We start from the raw sequence: 18,335 nt of genomic DNA, 5'->3' as shown, positions 1-18,335 counted from the left end.
AGACATAGGAGACGTTTCTGGCAGCTTCTCACAGAAGCCACCCAATTGTCCCCCTGCTACCAAAACCTGGTTGCACAAACCCAATGCTGGAGGGAGGCCTGGAGCTGGAGTTCTGGTGAAAGCTGGGAAGTGGGTGTGCATTGGTGTACATGTCAAATGTGCAGCAGGCTGTGAGATGTCCCTCCCCGAACCTGGGAGGAGTCAAATGTGAAGATTCACGGGGATTTTTCTGACATTTATGTAGTTCTAGGGAAAAGGGGCTGGTTTTTGCCCTTTTTTTTTTTTTTTTTTTGGAGGCTGAAGCTCCAGGAAGATTGAAGGATTTGCCTCATCCACTCACATGCCAGCAAGTGTTAAACCTGAAGCAGCCCATTAAAAACATTATTTCCTCCTTCACAGAATGTGTGCCAGAATTTTCCCTTTAGGGGCTAATTTTGTATTATCCTCATTCGAGGCAAGGAAATGAACAGGAAAAAATCCTTTCCACCTCTATCCCCAGAGATGGCTGCAATCTGATAATAGGTTATTCTGCTATTTCCTTCCCTCCTGGGACTTGCAGCTGGGAAGTCACAGCTGTTCCAGGACAAAGTGTGGAAAAGTGCCCTTGTTTTCTCCTGTGCACGTGCCGTCGTTGGCTTCCACACAGCAGATAGTAGCAAGTCCATAGTAGGATCAGTCTGTGGAGGTGTTTGGATTTCTCCGCAGTAATTCAGGCAGTCCATGGAGTGAATTGTACTCATTTTGTACTGAAATGGGCAAATTCTTCCAAAACAACGCTTAGTAGCTTGATCTAATGTCTTTTACTAGAGTACAGACACGATTCCAGAAAGCAAGGGGAAGCCTAAATGAGCAACAAATGAAGGGGAGTTCTTTATCATTTAGCCACTTATTCCTAGCTCTATTGTTTTTTTCCCGAACATGCTAAGAGGCTATAATAAATGAAGCAGGGCTTACACAGAATGTCACGTTGGTTTTGCTTATATTTGCACTATCTGTACAGCTGGTTCATTGGAGCATGCAAGAAAACGTGTGCTTTAAATTTAAAACTACAGGATGGTCATATAGACTCTAAAAATGCGGATTGTGTCTGCAAAATGCCTTTCTTTAAAATTAAGGCTGTTGAGATGCAAAAAGTCTTTTTCTTACAAGTACATGGTTAATTTTCACGTGGAAAGTACAGCTGAAGAGTGAAATACTCCTGCGTCGAGAACTTTTCAGATTTCAGCAGATCTCCTCTGACTCCTTTCCCGTGTGCTTTCTAGCAGCCTTTAGCCACTCGATGCACCATCCGTTGCTTTTCTTCAGCTCGTCCATGTGTGTTTTTAAGGAATACTGCCGACGCCGGTCCTCGCGCGGCGGAGGGCGGGCGGGGCTCGGCGCGGCTCCGGGCCGCCTCCCGCTCGCCGCTCTCTTTCCTGCTGCCGCTGCCAGGAAGTTGGAGACGGGGTAGTCATTCTCCGCGCTGCTCCGGCCGGCGCTGGGTAGGGCTCGGGAGGATTCCTCTGGGCGTGAGGGACCCTGCCACGGGGATGTAGCGGGCCGCGGAGCCATGCGCAGCCCGGCGCTGCCCCGCACCTCGCTGGGGACGGTAAGTCGCGGCTGGGACTTCGCCGCTCCCGGCGGAGCGGGGCCGTGCGCCGGCGGGACACCGCCTCGCCCGGCGACAGCTCCGGTCCCGCGGTTCTGCAGCCCGCTGCGGGTCCGCAGAGCGGTGTCCGCCGTCGAGCTTTCGGGCCCGGGCTCTCTTCCAGCCTCCTGGCCGCCGTCGGGCTCCCCACGGCTGCCGGTCTGCGCATAGCCCGCTTTCTGCTCGCCCTCTCCGGGGCGCTGGGGCTCGGCTCTCGGCAGCCCCACGCCGGGGCGGGCAGCGGAGGGGCAGGGCTCGGGGAGTCTGCGGGAGGGCGAGGCGGGCGGTCGTCGTCGCAGGGCAGGCTGGTGCCGGCGCCGGAGCGGCAGGAGCGGCGGTAGCGGGTCGGGCAGCCGAGCCGCGCCATCCGCCGGGTGCCCGGGGCAGCCGGGCAGCGGCACCGCCGTGCTCGCCGCCTCCCTCCCTCCGCTCCCCGCCCTCCGCTGGGCACCGAGCTCTCTGGCGCCGTTCCCGGGATTTATCCCTGACTCAGTGAAAAGGCTTCTGGGCTTACAGGAACGGCGGCGGATTCCCTGAAGCCCGCGGCGCGGCCGTTAACGCGCGGGGCGGTGCGGGCGGCGCGGCTCGCTGGGACACCGAGCCCCGGGCCGGGATCGGGGCCGCCCGGGCCGGGATCGGGGCCGCCCGGGCCGGGATCGGGGCCGCCCGGGCCGGGATCGGGGCCGCCCGGGCCGGGATCGGGGCCGCCCGGGCCGGGATCGGGGCCGCTCCGCTCCCTCCGCCGCTGTGCGGGGGCCGGGGATGAGCCGCCCCCGCTTTGCTGTTCAGCCGGGCGCACACAAATGCCACTCTGCGGGTGTTTGAGCAAAGATCAGAGGGTTGTAACTACGCCCCAAACCACGAGATTTGTATAAAAGCAACTTCAGCTCTGCCGGTTGATCTTCTTTAGCCTTCCCGGACTTCGTAGGGCAAGACTTTTAAGCTGCCCGTTGTGATAAGATATCAGAGAGTTTTACGAATAACCTGATTGCCAGACGTGGATGGCTATCCAGTATGCACCATTCAGATGTGTATCACACATTCAGATGTGTGGTAAAGCTGGGACAGTGGAGTGCTGTCACTCAGCATCGTGACACGGCTATAAATTCTGTAGAGGTTACGAGGTCAGACTGTTTATCCTTAAATACCTGAGCATCTTAGTAATACACACTTTCGCTTGGCTGCACTAGACTTGTAATGTCGGCTTAGTTGTTAATTTGTGGTCAGAAAGTTGCAATGTGTGCAAAGTTACCTTCCAGAAGGGTTTGGATTTGGTCTTGTTTTTTTTTTTTTTTTAACCACTTGAAAGGTTTGAAACCCTGGTAGTAGACTTAAAGCTAGCAGTTATAAGACAACACACCTAAAACCGAGGAGAAGGAGTACCTTGACTATAGCTGTGGATCACTTACTATCTTAGGACCTAGGTAGGACTTGTAAACTGTTGACTTATGGACAGATTTCAGAGCAGCTAGCAAACCTGAAAAGTGTATTTCTGGCTTAAGAACAGAGGTTGGTGTAAATCAGATACTACGTGTGATATTATTAATTCAGCTGGCCAAAAAAGAAAAACCTAATGGATTCCCCAAATTCATTGTATTATCTTCAGTTAAATAAGATACTGGATGAAGTGTCCTTCAGTGGGATTTCTTTTTGAAGATGTTTTCACCTTCCTATTTGCGTGTCATTACAAGTTGCTAATAATGTTACTCTCTATAGATAATGTTTATATTTTCAATAAAGTCATGTTCTTTCCACCCCCCCCCCCCCCCAAATTACAGGTCTCACTCTATTGTGTGCCCATCCATCTGTCATTTATGTTGCAGATCATCCTGTTTGCCCTCATAGCCTTTCTTGGCCCACTGATGCCTCACTTCTGCTCTTCTCATACTTGTATGTTTCCTGTGATTCTTCAAAATTTTCTGTAGCCTGATCCATGCATTCTCTCTTTCTGCCTGTTCTTAAACTCATTTTCAGGTGCTCTGTGTTTTCCCCATGCACTTCTAACTTTTACAGTGGACAAAATTGCATCCATCTTCACTGAGGCCTGGGTGTTTTCTGTCTCATTAAAAGAAAAAAAAAATAGTGCATATATAATGGAAGTTTCATTTATATAAAAAAAAAAATCTGTTTTATGAAGAAAAAAGACAACCATAAGGGTACTTCTGGCACTGATTTATTTTCAAATAAAGGGAGAAACTGACATTTTGAAGTTAAAAGCTACATTATATAAAAATTGAAAACCAGGCCACCAAGTGCATTGTAAGAAAGAGCTGTTGGGCCACCAGCCTGTTTCCAGTAGTGACCAGTCACAGGTGTCTGCCAAGGGTTTTGGAGCAGGGCAAGTGTACAGCAATGAAAAATAAGAATACTTTCCTGGTTTCCAATGGGCTGGGACTGTAGGAATTTCCAAGCTGAAACGGTGTCTTCATAGTTTGGATCCATGACTGTGGTTTTTATTTTTTCCTTCTGCTATGGGTGTGGTGATCAGTTTTTGAACCAGGACAGGTTTCTGGCAGAGCCAGCACCCTCTTGTGGAGTCCTGCACCCGAGCTACATGTTGGCTGTAAAAGTACCTCCCTGTGTTTGTTTTGAACCTCTCTGCTACTTGTCTTACGTGATGCCTCTTTGTCCTTGTATTGGAGGAGACAGAGAACACTCATCCCAGTTCGTCTTCTCTTTGGCAGTCATGGCTTTGAGTCTGCTCCAGTATCCTTGGCTAAGGTTTCTCTTTTATAGACTGGTATATTTTATCATTCCCTTTGTGGCAGTCAGTCTGTACTAGTGATGGTCCTTTTTACTTTTCTTTGTATTATATCTGGGTTAATTTATATTCTTAAAACTGGGGACCAGAACTACAGTCAAGACTCAATCTTTTATATATTGTCGTGACAGCACTCTTGGTTTTGCTCTCAAATCCTTTCCTAATAATTCATAGCATTTTATTGCATTTCTGATTGTTTTCTCCAATAAGATTAATTGAACTTTTACTGCTTATTAATCTAATTTTAATTTTTATTTTTAGAACTAACTACTTCAAGCCTAATAAAACATTTATATTAGAGTCTGTGCTAAGTACATTTACGTGGCAATTTTTGTTCTCACAAATAACCAGTCCTGTCAGTCTGCATGCCTTTCCCTTTTCATTAAATAATCAGTTTTCTGCATTACCAGTGTTATTTGTGGTAAACCCAGTATTGTCATTTTGCTCTTTCTTACCCATTTTCTTTAGTCATCACAAAGAAGCTTTGTTTGTATTTGGGGCAGATGCCTTTTGTTGTCTTCTGTAATCCCTGGATAGTTGAGTGTTTCCTTTGCTAATACATATCCTTGTGTTATGCTCTTAGAAACCTGACAGTGGAAAGCACATCTTAAAGCAATGTCACTACATTTTCTTATTAAACCAAACAGGAATATATCTGTTCCAATGAGTGGGACTTGGCATTTGACAATAACCTGACTTAAAAATTCACCTAGTGAGTCAATGACAAGGGGCATGAGCAGGGCTGAGGGCTCATGCCCAGGTGAAAATCATTTCAGGATGGAAAAGTAAGGATCCCCCGAGCCTTCCCATGGCTCTGATGTGAGGCTGTACAGTAGCACAGTGGAACTCAGCCCTGAACACAGGCAGGCAAAGTGCTGGGGTGTTGAGGGTCAGTGAACGTGGCACTCTTAGACATTGTCCACCACAGTGGCCTCGGAGGGAAAGTTTCCAAAGAAATTTTCTTATGGTTGTTATCACCTGCTACCTTCTCCACTGTTTTCTTTATCTTTACTAATATGAAATAAAGCCTTCTAACTTTATATACTTTATATTTTATGGTGTGAAGACCACAATCTTTATAGAAAATCACAGTTTTCTTTCAGTTTCTACATTAAGATTTCTAAGGCCTTTCTTCATTGGATCAAATCTATTACTAGTCTCCTGAATTTAGACAAGGCCTGAAATACAGCATTCTTTCATCTGATCTTCATAAAATGGAGGATTATTTAGTACAGTAGTTCTTGTAGCCTTCTGTTGTCCTTTCCAGATTTTAGTGAGCAATGACAAAAGCTTCCTGTAAATGTTGCTTTAATGCACATTTCTCAATGTGTAAAGCAGAAGTTCTGATTTCCCTTTCATCTTTGTATTGCAAACTAAAACAATGTGAACCTCAAAGAGCTTTTGGAAATGGCTGAACCAGAAAAAGCACATAGGGTAAATCCTGTACTCTGATTTTTTGTCAGCTCATTAGTCTGCTAGATACTGGTTTGCATCCAAGCCTTCAAGCTGACTAATTTTTTATGAATCATTAAAAAGGCTGACAGATGATTTATGTGTAAAATACTTGTGCATGGGGCATGTATCATGCTGGATTCTTAAGCCAGGGTAACTTGCTGTTACAAAATATTTTGAAACACTTGAATGACTCATAATGCCTCTTATTTGCATGTAGTTGATAGTTCATTAGTTTAAATGGAATTTGCAAAATGGAAGCCTTTTTAGAGAAGTTGGTTAAGTTATTACAATGGAATTTTTGTGCAGCTTGGTACATGAAGATTAAGGATGACTAAATATATTTATATGAATAAAATACTGATTTCATTGATGATGATAATGCTGAGACTAAAAGACTTAATTAATAATTATTTACAACACAATATAGATAGTTATATCTACTAGTATAGTGTACTGTTTTATCAAGAAATATTGAAGCAACAGTATTACAGATAGCAAAATTACCTGTGTTCATGCTGAGTAATTTGGTATTTCCCAGTATCCTGAGGTGATAATATGGAGCAGCCCTGACATGCTGCACTCCCTATGCAGTCCCTCTGTTTCGGGTACTGTGCTTTATGTCCTCTTGTCCTGAGAACACTGCTCTCAAACATTTCTTACTTCTACCCTCTCATCCGTCTTTCTGGCATCTTGCTCTGCTCCTCACTTTCATCTTTGCCCTTCCTTTCTTCCTTTACCTTACTCTGGTGGGATATCACCTCACTTTCAGTTTTCTGTGCATGGCTTGATGAGCCAGAAGCAGGAACAAGTGTGTAAATTGTAGTGGTGGCAGTAATTCAAGAATATTTGCGTGTGAAAATTGTTGAAAGGCTCTTAACTCCTTTCTCAGCTGTCAAAACGTTGCATAAAAGATCTTTTGGGCTTGTGCTGTGTCTTTTTTCATGGTAGGTGAAGTGCTGGACAGTAAGTGCTGGTGTGAGGCATGGGAAGGAACTAGGGTTGCCTTATGTGTGAGGAGAATGTGCAGGGAACACAACTGTCACCCAGATAGCTGTGGAGTGTTTTAAGGAAGTAGCATTCTGCCATATTTTGGATATTCCAACAGCAGTTTCATAAGTAAACCCTAGAGTTTCTGCTGACAATGTTTTCCCTGGGTAGTCCCTGCTGGCTGAAATGACTGAGTAGGTGTGAATCAGTGGTTTGAATTATCACTTGGCTTAGGTAATACACATTGTTTCTGTGAAGTTGCTTAGTGGGTACTGTTTATTTAATCTTGGCAAGTGGAGTGTGCTGTACATCTAACAATGGAAATTCAGCTTATTTCACTTGCAGAAGACCTCTAAACTTTGTTTTGGCAAACATTTATCAATGACTTGAGGCTTCAATGCTTGGTAAACGGAGCTAAATCTGGCTGGCGACTGACCATCAGCCGTGTTCTTCAGGGCTCAATTCCAGGGCCAGTTCTGTTCAATGCATTTATTCTAGATAAATTGGTGCATTGAGCAATGATTATTGGAACGAAATGGAGCAAATCCAAATGCTGGATCCTGAATATGGGGACAGAGTTACTTCTGGGCACAAATCTAATCTGCAGGGAGGGCCCTGGGGGTGCTGGGGCAGCAGCTCAGTGAGGGTCAGCAGGGTGTGCCCGGGCAGCCCAGAGGGCAGGAGCCGTGTCCTGGGGACATCAAACACAGAGCCCAGCCGGGCACAGGGGGATCATCCTGTGCTCAGCGCTGGGGCGGCCTCACCCGGAGTGCCGGCAGCAGTTCAGAGCTTCACAATTTAAGGATTTGAAGGTCCTTGAATGTGTCCGGAGGAGGGAAACTGCTAAAGAACTTTTTAAAGTCAGGCTCTCATTTCCATCAGACATAGTTGTTGGTACAAATCAACCGTGTTACATAGTAACTTAAGCCAGGTGCCTCAAAAGAGAGATCCCCAGCAAAGAAATCCCTGGGCAATATCACCCTTATGATCTAAACTCCCTATCCCTCAAGCAACAGTCTGGGTCAAAAAGCATTATTATATGGGTTCTCCTCACTCTTCACTGGGTCACTCTTTCACTACCCAGTGGTTGCCATGTGGTCACCTTCATATCCTCTTAGGCTGGTTTTGCTGAGGATTTTGATCAGCTCTGTAGTCCATGTTGTAATACAGTTGTTACAGTTCATATACACAAGTCACATGCCTTCCAACTGAAAAACAGAACAGACTGTTCTAAATTAATGTATTACCCGAATCTGATGAAGTTGTTCACTGGTATAAATCAGTGTATTGCTGAATGGCTTGGGGAGCTGCTTAAGATGGTGGTGTTTTGGGGTTTTTTCCACCATGAGAGTGATTTTGCTGGATGGACGAGTCATTGGGGTGTGAGTCACTCGTGGTGTGTGACTCTCTGTTCTTCAGATTGTGGTCTGTAACTCTGCAATGTGTTAACTCTGCTTTGATGGCATTTACAAACATGCTTTCACTTAATCTGAAAAATTAAAAACACATCTGTTTTCTTTTGGCTTTGAAGGTGTATCTGACCAATTTTCTCTGTATTTTTTGGCTTAATTTTTGATGTTTTTATCTTCTTTCTGCTGCTGACTTGTGTGACTTACAGGTTGACTGTTTATGTTCTCATATCAAGGGATTAACCACTAGCTAGTGAATTGCCACACTACGAAATAACTCACGTATTTACTCAAGATGTAAAAGAGTAAAAGAAAGCAAGTTTTATTTCTGACTTCTCAATATATAGAATTCTAAAAGTGACAGTGGATTGGAGGATGAAATTGCTACCTCTCCAACTACACTGGTTAAACTAACAGTCTATCAATTTTCTCTTCCCACAAAGAAGAATGTAAAACAATCCTTATTTACATGACAGTGCGTGAGAAACTCTAGTAGAAATATATAAACATCAGAAGGCATAGAAAACTTTTAAAAGGACTTTAAAACTTCTAAAAGAACAGGGTGACAGCGAATCAGAATGTTCTTATTGTTACTGTGTGTCCGACCATCTATGTGAAAGGTTTTTTTATCCATTTTCCTGCAAGCAATAAATCTTGTAGTGTCAACTGCTAAAACAATTTTTAGTTCCATTAGGAGTTGTTGGAGTGCTTACAATTATTCTGTGGTCAACTAATGAAGTCTGAAATGGTATCTATTTAAATATGTGGTTCTCTTTTTTCCTGTTCACCCTTTTAGCGTCTGGTCTATCGAATATGTCAGAGCTCTCTGAAAAACATTTTAGTTTCGTGAGAGTTGCAAACTCCATCCTTTTTGAGGTTTTAAGTTGCTTTTAGGTATGTACGTTTCTCCCCCAAAGCTTTAATTCTGAAAGAGAAACAGGATAGTGTAGGGCTGTCATAACCATTTCATTCTACATATCTTTTGGTAAGCTTGCTACCACAAAATTGGTGTAGTGAATTGGTTTACCCTTATTGGTTTATTTTGGTTTTGCTATAACTCTCTTAGCTGAAAAAGCAAAAAAAAAGGAAAAAAAAAACCCAACAACTCTGAAGCTGTGCTTGTACTGCTGAGCATATTAAAAAAAACACTTTCAAAAAAACAAGCTGGGAAAACATTACAATTAGAGGGAAGGTAGTGCAGTAAGACTTTGTGTGAGATTATATTGGCAGGCAGTGTTATTTGCAAAAAAAATTTATTTTCATCATTCACACGATCTGGTGCATCGAGTTCATTGTTACATCTGTAACATACTCAGAAGCATCAACACATGGATATCCAGACAGTGTGGCCAGGATCCCTTGTGTAAAAAGAGGATGACAAGGGATGCAGGTTGTCAAGTCTTCATCATGTTGCTGGACTTCTTCATGGTACTATAATGTAGTTTTTCAACAAATCTTTCATATTCTTCAGGAGTCACTGGTTGGTATGGGCTGGATCTTTGCTGTAGAAACTTGCTGACTTCAAGTTTCATAAAACTTGGACCAAGTTTTGACCTGGTTTTGTTTTGTTGGGGTTTTTTTAACCTTTTTGTTGTTGTATGTTTTTTCTTTATCTGAATGTTTTAAATGTATGCCCGAGGGCAAACAAGGGCAAAGCACTTGTGTTTGTGATATGCTGCAATCTTGTTACCATCCTTCTGGTACAGGATCTTTTGCAGATGAGTCATTTATGCTGTCCTCTTACCAGAGTGGAGACCTTTTGGCCATTACATAAGCAATATATTTCTCAATTTCAGTGCTGGGAATAGTGTCTTGAAAACAGTGTCTAGGGAACGGCATCCTTCATTATTAGTGCAGGCTGTGCTTTGAACCCTTGGTTCCTGTGTGTGTGGGTGTACAAAGTTACCCTCTCTTACAGTCATATGGCAGTCATGCCAATCCTAGCATTTCTGCTAAGATTGGCATGACAAGTAACTTTCAAAGGGAAGATAGAAATCAAATCTTAACAGTGTTAAAAAAAGAAGAAACTGCTCATTTTGTGTGAACAGTATGGGCTGATTGTTAACAGCTGCAGTTTAAGAGGAAGAATGTACATTTGACACGGGAAGAAATCAAAAACCTAACTTTCCCATGTTTTTAGGTCTGGCTTGCTCAGGAGGCATTTTGGAAGATTTCCTGTACTTAGCAGGCAGTGAGATCCTCTTTAGCCATCTTATTCCAAACTTCTCATCTTGTATATTTATTCAGTGGAACTACAAGTACTGGATTAATTCTTCTCTGTGGAACTGTTTTTACATGGACAGCTTTACTGCCTTCCTTAATAAAAGCATTTCTTTTGCTCTTGTGTAACTTCTATGCAAGCTGCAGCATTTTCAAGGCATTCCATGTATAAAATATTTGTTTTATATACAACTAGTTCGCTGTAGAGGTAATATACAGATATATTAATATCACATATGTTTTTGAGATTTATTTTTGTAAATCATCTCCCCAGATACATTTGCCAGTGGAGGGTCCCATTACCAGAATTAGCCAAGTAAACTGAACTCGTGATGTAATTCTAAGTGCTGAAATCAGGGGTGCAGTCTGCAGGAGCATATAATGTTTTCTCACCTTGTTTCTCTCCTCTCCCTCCCTCCTTCTGTATTTACAGGTTATTCTAATATTTGTCTGTGTGTTGACAAAGGAATCTGTAGAAATTACTCCAGTGCCATATAGACTGCAAGTCCCTCGGGTAGCTTTGGATGGAAGAGACCCCTCTAACCCTTTGAGGAGAGAAAAGAAACAGATGCACTGTCAACTGGGACAATACCTACACCCTAGAAAGACCCACTGCTGCATGAGGTGTCATGCAGGTACACAAAATAGTGTATACCTGGGAGGCATTTCCCAGTCCTGCACTCTCAAACTGTCTCTCTCCTACAGCTAATCAGATCTCCCTTTGCTTGGTACCTATCCCACCCAGATAGATTCTTATTCCTTTTATTTATTCTTATTCCTTTTCTCCTCTTATGGGCTGTCAGTGTCATTCACACTGGTGAGAGGAAGCATACTTGGTCCTTATGGCATCAACTCCAAGGTTTCTTCGAGGAACCAGTGACTCCTGTCCTCCCTAAGACAATGCATTTGCCTTCCTGTCAGAGCTCTGTTAAGTGATTTTCTTGCAGGTACCTACAAGGCAAAAGACTGTGATGGGCCTGACCAGGCAACTGTCTGTCTTCCGTGCAGCAATGGCACATTCACAGCTGTTGATAACACCATGTCTAAATGCTTCCAGTGCAAACGCTGCCGTACAGGTGAGTTACTGTCAGATCTGCAGGATCTGAGGAAAATGGGGGTGGACGAAGGCTGGAGGGGATGGCAAGGTGAGCAAAGGAGCTTGGAAAAGTAAGCAGTTGAATGGGTAAGACAGTGTATGGGGATGGACTGGGGACAGCAGGAGTAAGGGTTACCAAATTAGTGCAGTCTGAGATACAGTTTGCAGGCATTTCTGCCCTTTTCCTGTGAAAATTAGGGGATAGCAATACCTACGATCATGACAGTACTCTCAGTTGAAGGTGAAGGAAGAGGCTGGATTAAGAATTTCTCCTTTCTTTCCTCAGCACTCCAGCAGATAGTAGAGACCCCGTGCACCCCAAAGCAAGATACTGTATGTGGTTGTCAGAAGAATCAGTATCGGATTGATTCTGATTCTGAATACTTCCAGTGCAGGAACTGCAGCTCATGTGCTGATGGGACTATTACTAGCTGTGAGTATGACATGGATATGGCTCCAGTGAAGATGTACTGTAGTAGGGTAGACTTTCTGATATGCTGTAGTGCCTTGCACTGAAAGGATGGTAGTTTTGGAACAACTCTTCCCTAGAAAGACTGCTATATTTTGCCTGCTCTGGCAGCCGTCCCTGTTTCCTGTCATAGCTGCTTTCTTTTGTTCTTGAACTGTTTCTTGGTTTTGGCTGTTGTGAGGAGTTACTTCTACTTAATTTTGGTGCCTCTGCCTTGCATGTCCTGAAACAAGGTCTTTATGTTCTAGAGCAGGTTTCCCCTTGCCTTCCTTGTTGTTTTTCTCCTGATACTCACTGCATTTCCCCTACCAACTTCTGGAAGCACTTTGAGTATGATGGATGAAAACACCTCTAGCCCTTGTGCTCAGCTGACATGCTTGTCAGTCAATTGTTGAGCAACCACAGTGTTCTGGGCAGTGTTCTAGAGTAAAGAGCTGCTAGTAGTGCTGAACTATACCCAGTGGCATTGGGCATTACCTTGGGATCATGCCACTGTCTGGGAGAAGTACTTGTGTTAGCTGTCCCAAGGTCAGGAATCAGAGGTCTTAAACAAACACTGCTGTCTGTAGTCTAATTCTTTCCATGTCCCTTAAATGTCTTCCTTTGATGTGACGACTGAGAAGGCATGAGACAGTATTGGATACAACAGAAACTGACTTTATTTCCTTGATCAGCTCTTTTATAAAGTTGCACTGGCGGACCCAACTGTGTGGCCGAATAAGACATCACACATCCGTGCCCCTTCACACACTCACTGGTCTTCCAAATCTGCACTTACATTCATTCCTTAGTGGCTGTCTTCCAGCCCAAGGACACACAGTCTCCTCTTAACATCTTATTCAGCTGGTCATGATCTGTACCAAAGACACAATTATAAGTAATTTAGTCATTGTTCTTTAATTATACAGCAGGCCCATGCTTCTAGTCCAGCTGCTCCCACATCTTACCTTGTCTTAAAGCTATCCTCTCTTCTTTGCAAGCTGTGCTGCTCCTGATCCCTTTCCCATCTCTTACCCTGCCCAGACTGAGGTTAGTTGTTTCACTGGTGAATGTGTTCCCTCTAGTGCTCAATCATCTTGTCACAGTTTCCACACTTAAGCCTCTCCTCAAGGGTCATGATTGCACACAGTCCCTGAGCAGTTGTCTTCCCTTTTGGCTAATGTAGAACTGTTTTATTCCTGTCCCTCACTTGCCACAGAATGCTTGCTTCTTGTTATAGTAGATTTTCTCCTCCTCTCATGCAATTTGATGTCCTTCCATCACTGTTCTTCCCTGCTCCTCCCCACACCTGTTTTACTCAGGCTCTCTCCTGTGACTTGCTTAGAAGTGATAGTTCTTTCATTTCTTACCCCTTCCACTCACGACATCAGAAGAGTCCTTATGTGTCCCATGACTTTAAGTGATTTCTCCCTGCCCCAAACTAACTTCCTCACCAGTCCCAGCTGCTCAGGGACCACTTCTCCCTCATCTTGGCCTGACTAATGTGGTTTCTCCTTCCTGTTATGCTTGAACTTGAGTGACTTTTACTGCTTTTTGAGCATACACTAATTCCAGCTGCTCTGTAATTATAGTCCCTTTCCAAACCTCTCCAGAGGTGCCCACCTTCAGGACAGTTGCACTCTTATTTCTATTACTTTTATCTTCCCCCAACTCTGTTATTATATGTAGATCAAATCCTTTATCTCTTCTTCAGTTGCAGTTTTCCAGGCTTAAAAAAGGATAATCTTTCATCCATCTTGGAGTGGATTTTTTTTCCCTACTTGTTTTCTTCTTTGTCCAGATTATGGCAACAGTTTCTGGTTTTTTCCTCTACAGGTTCAAAGAGCAAAGATGCCATTTGCAGGTGTAAGCCTCAATTCTTCCTGTCACGTAGTAATATTTGCAAGCCTTGCAACAGGTGAGCTTTTTTACTCTGTATGCCCCACCACTGAGTAGGAGGGACAGCAGGAGCTCCGCAGCAGGAGGAAATTCTTCACATGACTCTTACTATCTAGACATAACTTTACAATAGTCTAATTGCCTTTCTGGGGCAAGTAGGTCTTCACCTCTGCCACCCCGAGTCTCCTCCATGTAGGCATCAGCCCACTAAGAGTCACACTGCACTGCCCTGCTTTGCAGGCTCACCTTGACTAGTCTGTTAATTAGGGTGGTTGGAAATGGCTAGAGTTTCATGGCACGTGTGCTCACCTCTCTGATTCACCCTTTCAGCTGCACTGGAGAAGACTGCTTGCTGTGTCCTAGCCCAGTCACTACCTCACCGACTTCATCTGGGCCAAGTGAGTGCTCAGGGAACTGAAGGGCAGTGGAATCTTTTCATTGTGGGGTGTTGTTCTCTTAATGCCTTTTGTAAAGGGCTGTATTTTCCACTTTGTCAAACCTTTATCCTTTTTCTCCCTACCATTTGCAAATTTTCACTTGCTATTCTTCCTCTAGCACTTACCTCCTCTTTTCTTAGTCACTCATGCATTGGCTCACTTCCTTTTGTCCAGATGGAAACCTTGTACTTGGCACCCTTGTTGCAATATTTGGAGTTATCTTCGTCCTCTGCGTTGCACGTAAAGTAGGGAAGCTGGTCCAGAAAGATAAGATAGTGTCATCTTTCTACTCCTGTGGTGAGTACAGTGGCACGTGCAGTCATATTGATTGGGATAGACACTGATTTCTGGGCAGTTTTGTGTGTGTGAGGGACAAAGTGGGATCCCCTTGCTCTGCTCTGCTGCAAGGCCAGAGTAGCACAAGAACTAAATAACCAAGGCTCTTGTTGCAGTTCTGCATCTCCAGGCCCATTGCTGTGACTGGATGTGCATGTGAGCTTATTTCTGGGATGTGTATTTTGCTATAAAACATTTTTGAGGGCAGGATTGTGAATAGCTGCTTTCCTGTTTTCTCTGGGATAAGAGGAAGTGAAAATAATTTCTGCTTTCTTTTTTTTTTCTTTCTTTCTTTGAAGTTTCTTTGCCACAGTCACCCAAGGAGCCAGTATCAGAGGTGAGCAAGATGATGGGTATAAGAGCTTACCTTCTACTTTCAAATATGTTAGCCTGGGATCTGGAGTAATATTTATACCCAAGGGCTGTTTTCAGGCCTTGTATTTTCAAGTGACCTGAGTAATAGGGCTGTTTAACTCAGAAGTCTTTTCCTGTAGAAGGTGGAGCCAGTAATACCTTACTTCCTCTCTTCTAGAGGATGCTTTTAAAACTCCTGGCTTTTTGTTTTTCCCCTCCTTTTTTTTTGTTTTTTCTGGATGCATTTTGTTCAGATAGTTGGTCCTTAATCCCCTTTTCTCTCTGTGTACCTCAAGCTTGGAGGATTTAATTATTTTCACTTCAGATTTTAACTCCACAAGCCTCTCAGTCCTGCTTCACAGTATTCTCTCAGGTCCAAGGTAATTCTGCAAATGAGAAAGCCCAGGCAGCAGCTGAAGTGGGGTTTCCACAGCCTTGCAGAGGAGGTTGATTGGAAAGGTGGCATGTGGAGCTTCTAGAATGGTGGTGATTTTGTGTACCAGCCTTACTTGATTTTGTAAGGAAATATTTTTTTCTGGACCACTGTTTTATGGTGCCAAAAGAAAGTTAAACTCTTTGGGTTCTGCTGGAAAGAAATGTTTGGTGTACTCTGATGAAACAAGGCATGTAGGAAGAATTAAAATCTCAACACTCATTCCCCACCTATCTTGGATAAATTTTAGCATATAAAGCTAGTGGTTACTTGCAGGAGACAGATGTATTATGCTGCTGTGGGTGATTCTGGACTATGTAATGTGTCTTTCAGGTTGAGGAAAAAAGAAATAAAATTTCCACCCTTCTTCCTGAGTCCCAGAAGGAAACAGAATTGCCATTAAATGCAGCCCTATCACCTACACCTCCGCCTCAGAGTTCACATGAGTTACCAGACTGTGTCAGACCTACCAGGAAGACACAGCTTCCAGACAGTAAGTGAACCTCCTCCATCCTTCTCTCCTTCCCCAGTCAAGCAGGAACCTAATTACGCAGATGCATCTAGAAGTATGCTGGACCGACCTTACCCAGTGTACATGACCTGGATGGGTACCCATGCATGGCACAGTAGAAAGGCAGAAGCATGCCCAGAGCCTGTAAGTCTTTATATGCTAAATATCTGTGCAAGGCCTTTCTGTTGTCCCTTTTCCCTACCAGCAAAATGGATTGTCTTACGTGTTGACATGCTGTCAGTCTTAATGCCTCTGGGATAGTGGCCCAGAATAATTTCAATAATTCATTCTTTTTCAAGCATGTATGGCAGAAAGGTCCTAAGCAAATGTGCTTGTCTTTGCTCATAACCTTATACAAGAGCATATGGAAACATTCCCATTACATTTTGAAGGATAAGAGCAAGTCTGGACATCTGGCACGAGTCTGTCTGATTACTCTGGAGAACTGTAGAAGACTTGAACAAGAGGGGCTAATGCAAGATTCCAAGGCAACCTCCAGCCCTGGATTACTCCTTGAGGCTGAAGAATCTTTCTTCTCAGGGTTTCTTTCCCCTCTGTGTTCACAGACCCTGCTGTTCTGTACACTGTGGTGGATCACGTGCCACCGTCGCGGTGGAAGGAGTTTGTGCGGCGCCTGGGCCTGAGTGACTACGACCTGGAGCGGATTGAGCTGGAGCACCGGCGCCTGCGAGACGCCCAGTATGAAATGCTGCGCCTGTGGAAACTGCAGACGGGCCATGCTGCCACTCTGGAGCACATCAGCCGTGTTCTCAACCAGATGGAGCTCAGTGGCTGCAGTGACGCTGTTCAAGAAGCTTTGCTAAACCTGACCTCTCCTCAACCTTGCAGCCTCCACAACCATCTTTAATCTATTTCTGCTTTAGCTGCCTTTGAATCTTAAGAGGGGATCATAGCTCTCTTTCTTTCCCTGTATCTCCCTATCTTTGTAACACTTGTCAGCTGGTTTTGGTGGAGACAGCAGCAGGTTATGCTGGAGGAAGGCTGAGGTTTGCTTCTTAACCACCATGTAGTTCAACCTTTAAGCCACAGCAGATCTCTGCAACACCTCCTTTCCCTAGGAGGGGAAGCACCTCATAAAGGAAGTGGTGTGTGAACTCTGACCAAGGTGCAAATAGGAGCTCTGAGTGACTTGATCGTAGATCAGCTTCTATGGACAAGTTGTTGCTGAAACAGGTGCTCCACACATCGTGTGGTGGGTAAACTTGTAGGGTACTTTCGTTAAGCTGATTCTTCAGATGTGAAAGTACTCACTTCTTGCAGATCTATTTTTCTGCGAGATCAACCAGTTGAAGTGGCTCATATTGCAGCCTTTTGATTACTAAATCTGACTCAGAGGAAGTGGTGGGAGGATGTGCCTGTTTCTGGGAGCAGGAGAGGATTGCCCTCTCTCGGTGTCAACCAGTAGCAACCAGTAGCTATCACTGTAGCAAAAGACTCCTGGAGATTCAGAACTGGTTCTCTCTGCAAGAAACAGGAGGACATCATCCTTTCCACACCATGTCCCTCAGGTTCCAGAGGAGTAAGGATTCCAAGCCAGTGAGTCAGATGAAAGGGTTGGGGCTTTTTTCCTCAAGTTTTTTTTTTTTTTCCCTGTATCTAGAAACCATGTAAATTAGCACTAACAAAACACCTGCCTGTGTGTTTGTCCAACTGCAGGGTGGCAAGGAGTGTGTGCATCTGCCTGGGTGAGGTGGTACCTATGCGTGAGCACAGGTAGCCTGAGCACCTCTGCAAATCTGTGCTTGCACACAGGATGGTAGCTTTGTGTCTACCTGCTTATCTACATATGGAAGATTCGATGAATCTAACTGCAAATGGGACTGTGTACGTGTCTGTATAGATATTTTAGCAAATGCTGAGTAACTTCACACTACTTCCTGGACTGCATTCTGTGATTGCTGTGGGAGCCATTTGGTACCATCTCGAAGCTCTCCCCATCACTTTCTCCCTAAAATTACCCTGGGAGAACCAGATGTAGAAAAATTCAATTAGCCTGCACCAGGTGCAGGTTGCCACGTTTGTAAATGGGTTTTTTCAGTCTCTAATCCCTTGACCAGAGAGGAAATTTATATTGTAAATACACTAAATGTTCTGAATTAAAGTGAATATTTTTACCTATGTTGTGGTTTTGCTCATATCAGCTTCTTTTCTGTAACTGTGGCTGGGGGCAGAGAAAGGGAAATAATTTACAGAAGTGTCAAGAGTGGATGGCTTGGTGGTCTTGTGTATTTTTTTTTTAACCCAAGTTTTATGTATTTTGGTATGCAAAACTTAGCTGACCTCACATTACAAGAAGCTAGCTGAAGGCAGGAAGTAGGACCTAAATGAAATCCACTTGCAG

General features: G+C 44.1%; 1 protein-coding gene across 1 annotated transcript; it reads left to right on the top strand.

The window, feature by feature from the left end:
* The first annotated feature begins 1,375 nt into the window (after window positions 1-1,375).
* On the top strand, window positions 1,376-18,112 carry TNFRSF1A (TNF receptor superfamily member 1A). The gene is made up of 10 exons (XM_021549096.4): window positions 1,376-1,588; window positions 10,893-11,094; window positions 11,407-11,535; window positions 11,842-11,988; window positions 13,840-13,921; window positions 14,233-14,300; window positions 14,514-14,636; window positions 14,975-15,012; window positions 15,796-15,955; window positions 16,540-18,112. Exons 1-10 carry the CDS (start codon window positions 1,550-1,552, stop codon window positions 16,839-16,841), a joined length of 1,290 nt encoding a protein of 429 aa, XP_021404771.2. The 5' UTR covers window positions 1,376-1,549; the 3' UTR covers window positions 16,842-18,112.
* Window positions 18,113-18,335: the final 223 nt, after the last annotated feature.

Source organism: Lonchura striata, chromosome 1, assembly GCF_050655825.1.
Source record: "Lonchura striata isolate lonStrDom1 chromosome 1, ASM5065582v1, whole genome shotgun sequence".
NCBI lineage: Eukaryota > Metazoa > Chordata > Aves > Passeriformes > Estrildidae > Lonchura > Lonchura striata.
The sequence above is the reverse complement of the archived record's forward strand: the minus strand, read 5'-3'. Positions and strand labels throughout refer to the sequence as shown.

Excerpts from the sequence above, each read along its gene's own strand:
- TNFRSF1A (XM_021549096.4), top strand. The coding sequence starts at position 1,550 with ATGCGCAGCCCGGCGCTGCCCCGCACCTCGCTGGGGACG. Across the intron at positions 14,301-14,513 it reads ACCGACTTCATCTGGGCCAA|ATGGAAACCTTGTACTTGGC; the intron begins GTGAGTGCTCAG and ends CCTTTTGTCCAG. Across the intron at positions 15,013-15,795 it reads CCAAGGAGCCAGTATCAGAG|GTTGAGGAAAAAAGAAATAA; the intron begins GTGAGCAAGATG and ends TGTGTCTTTCAG.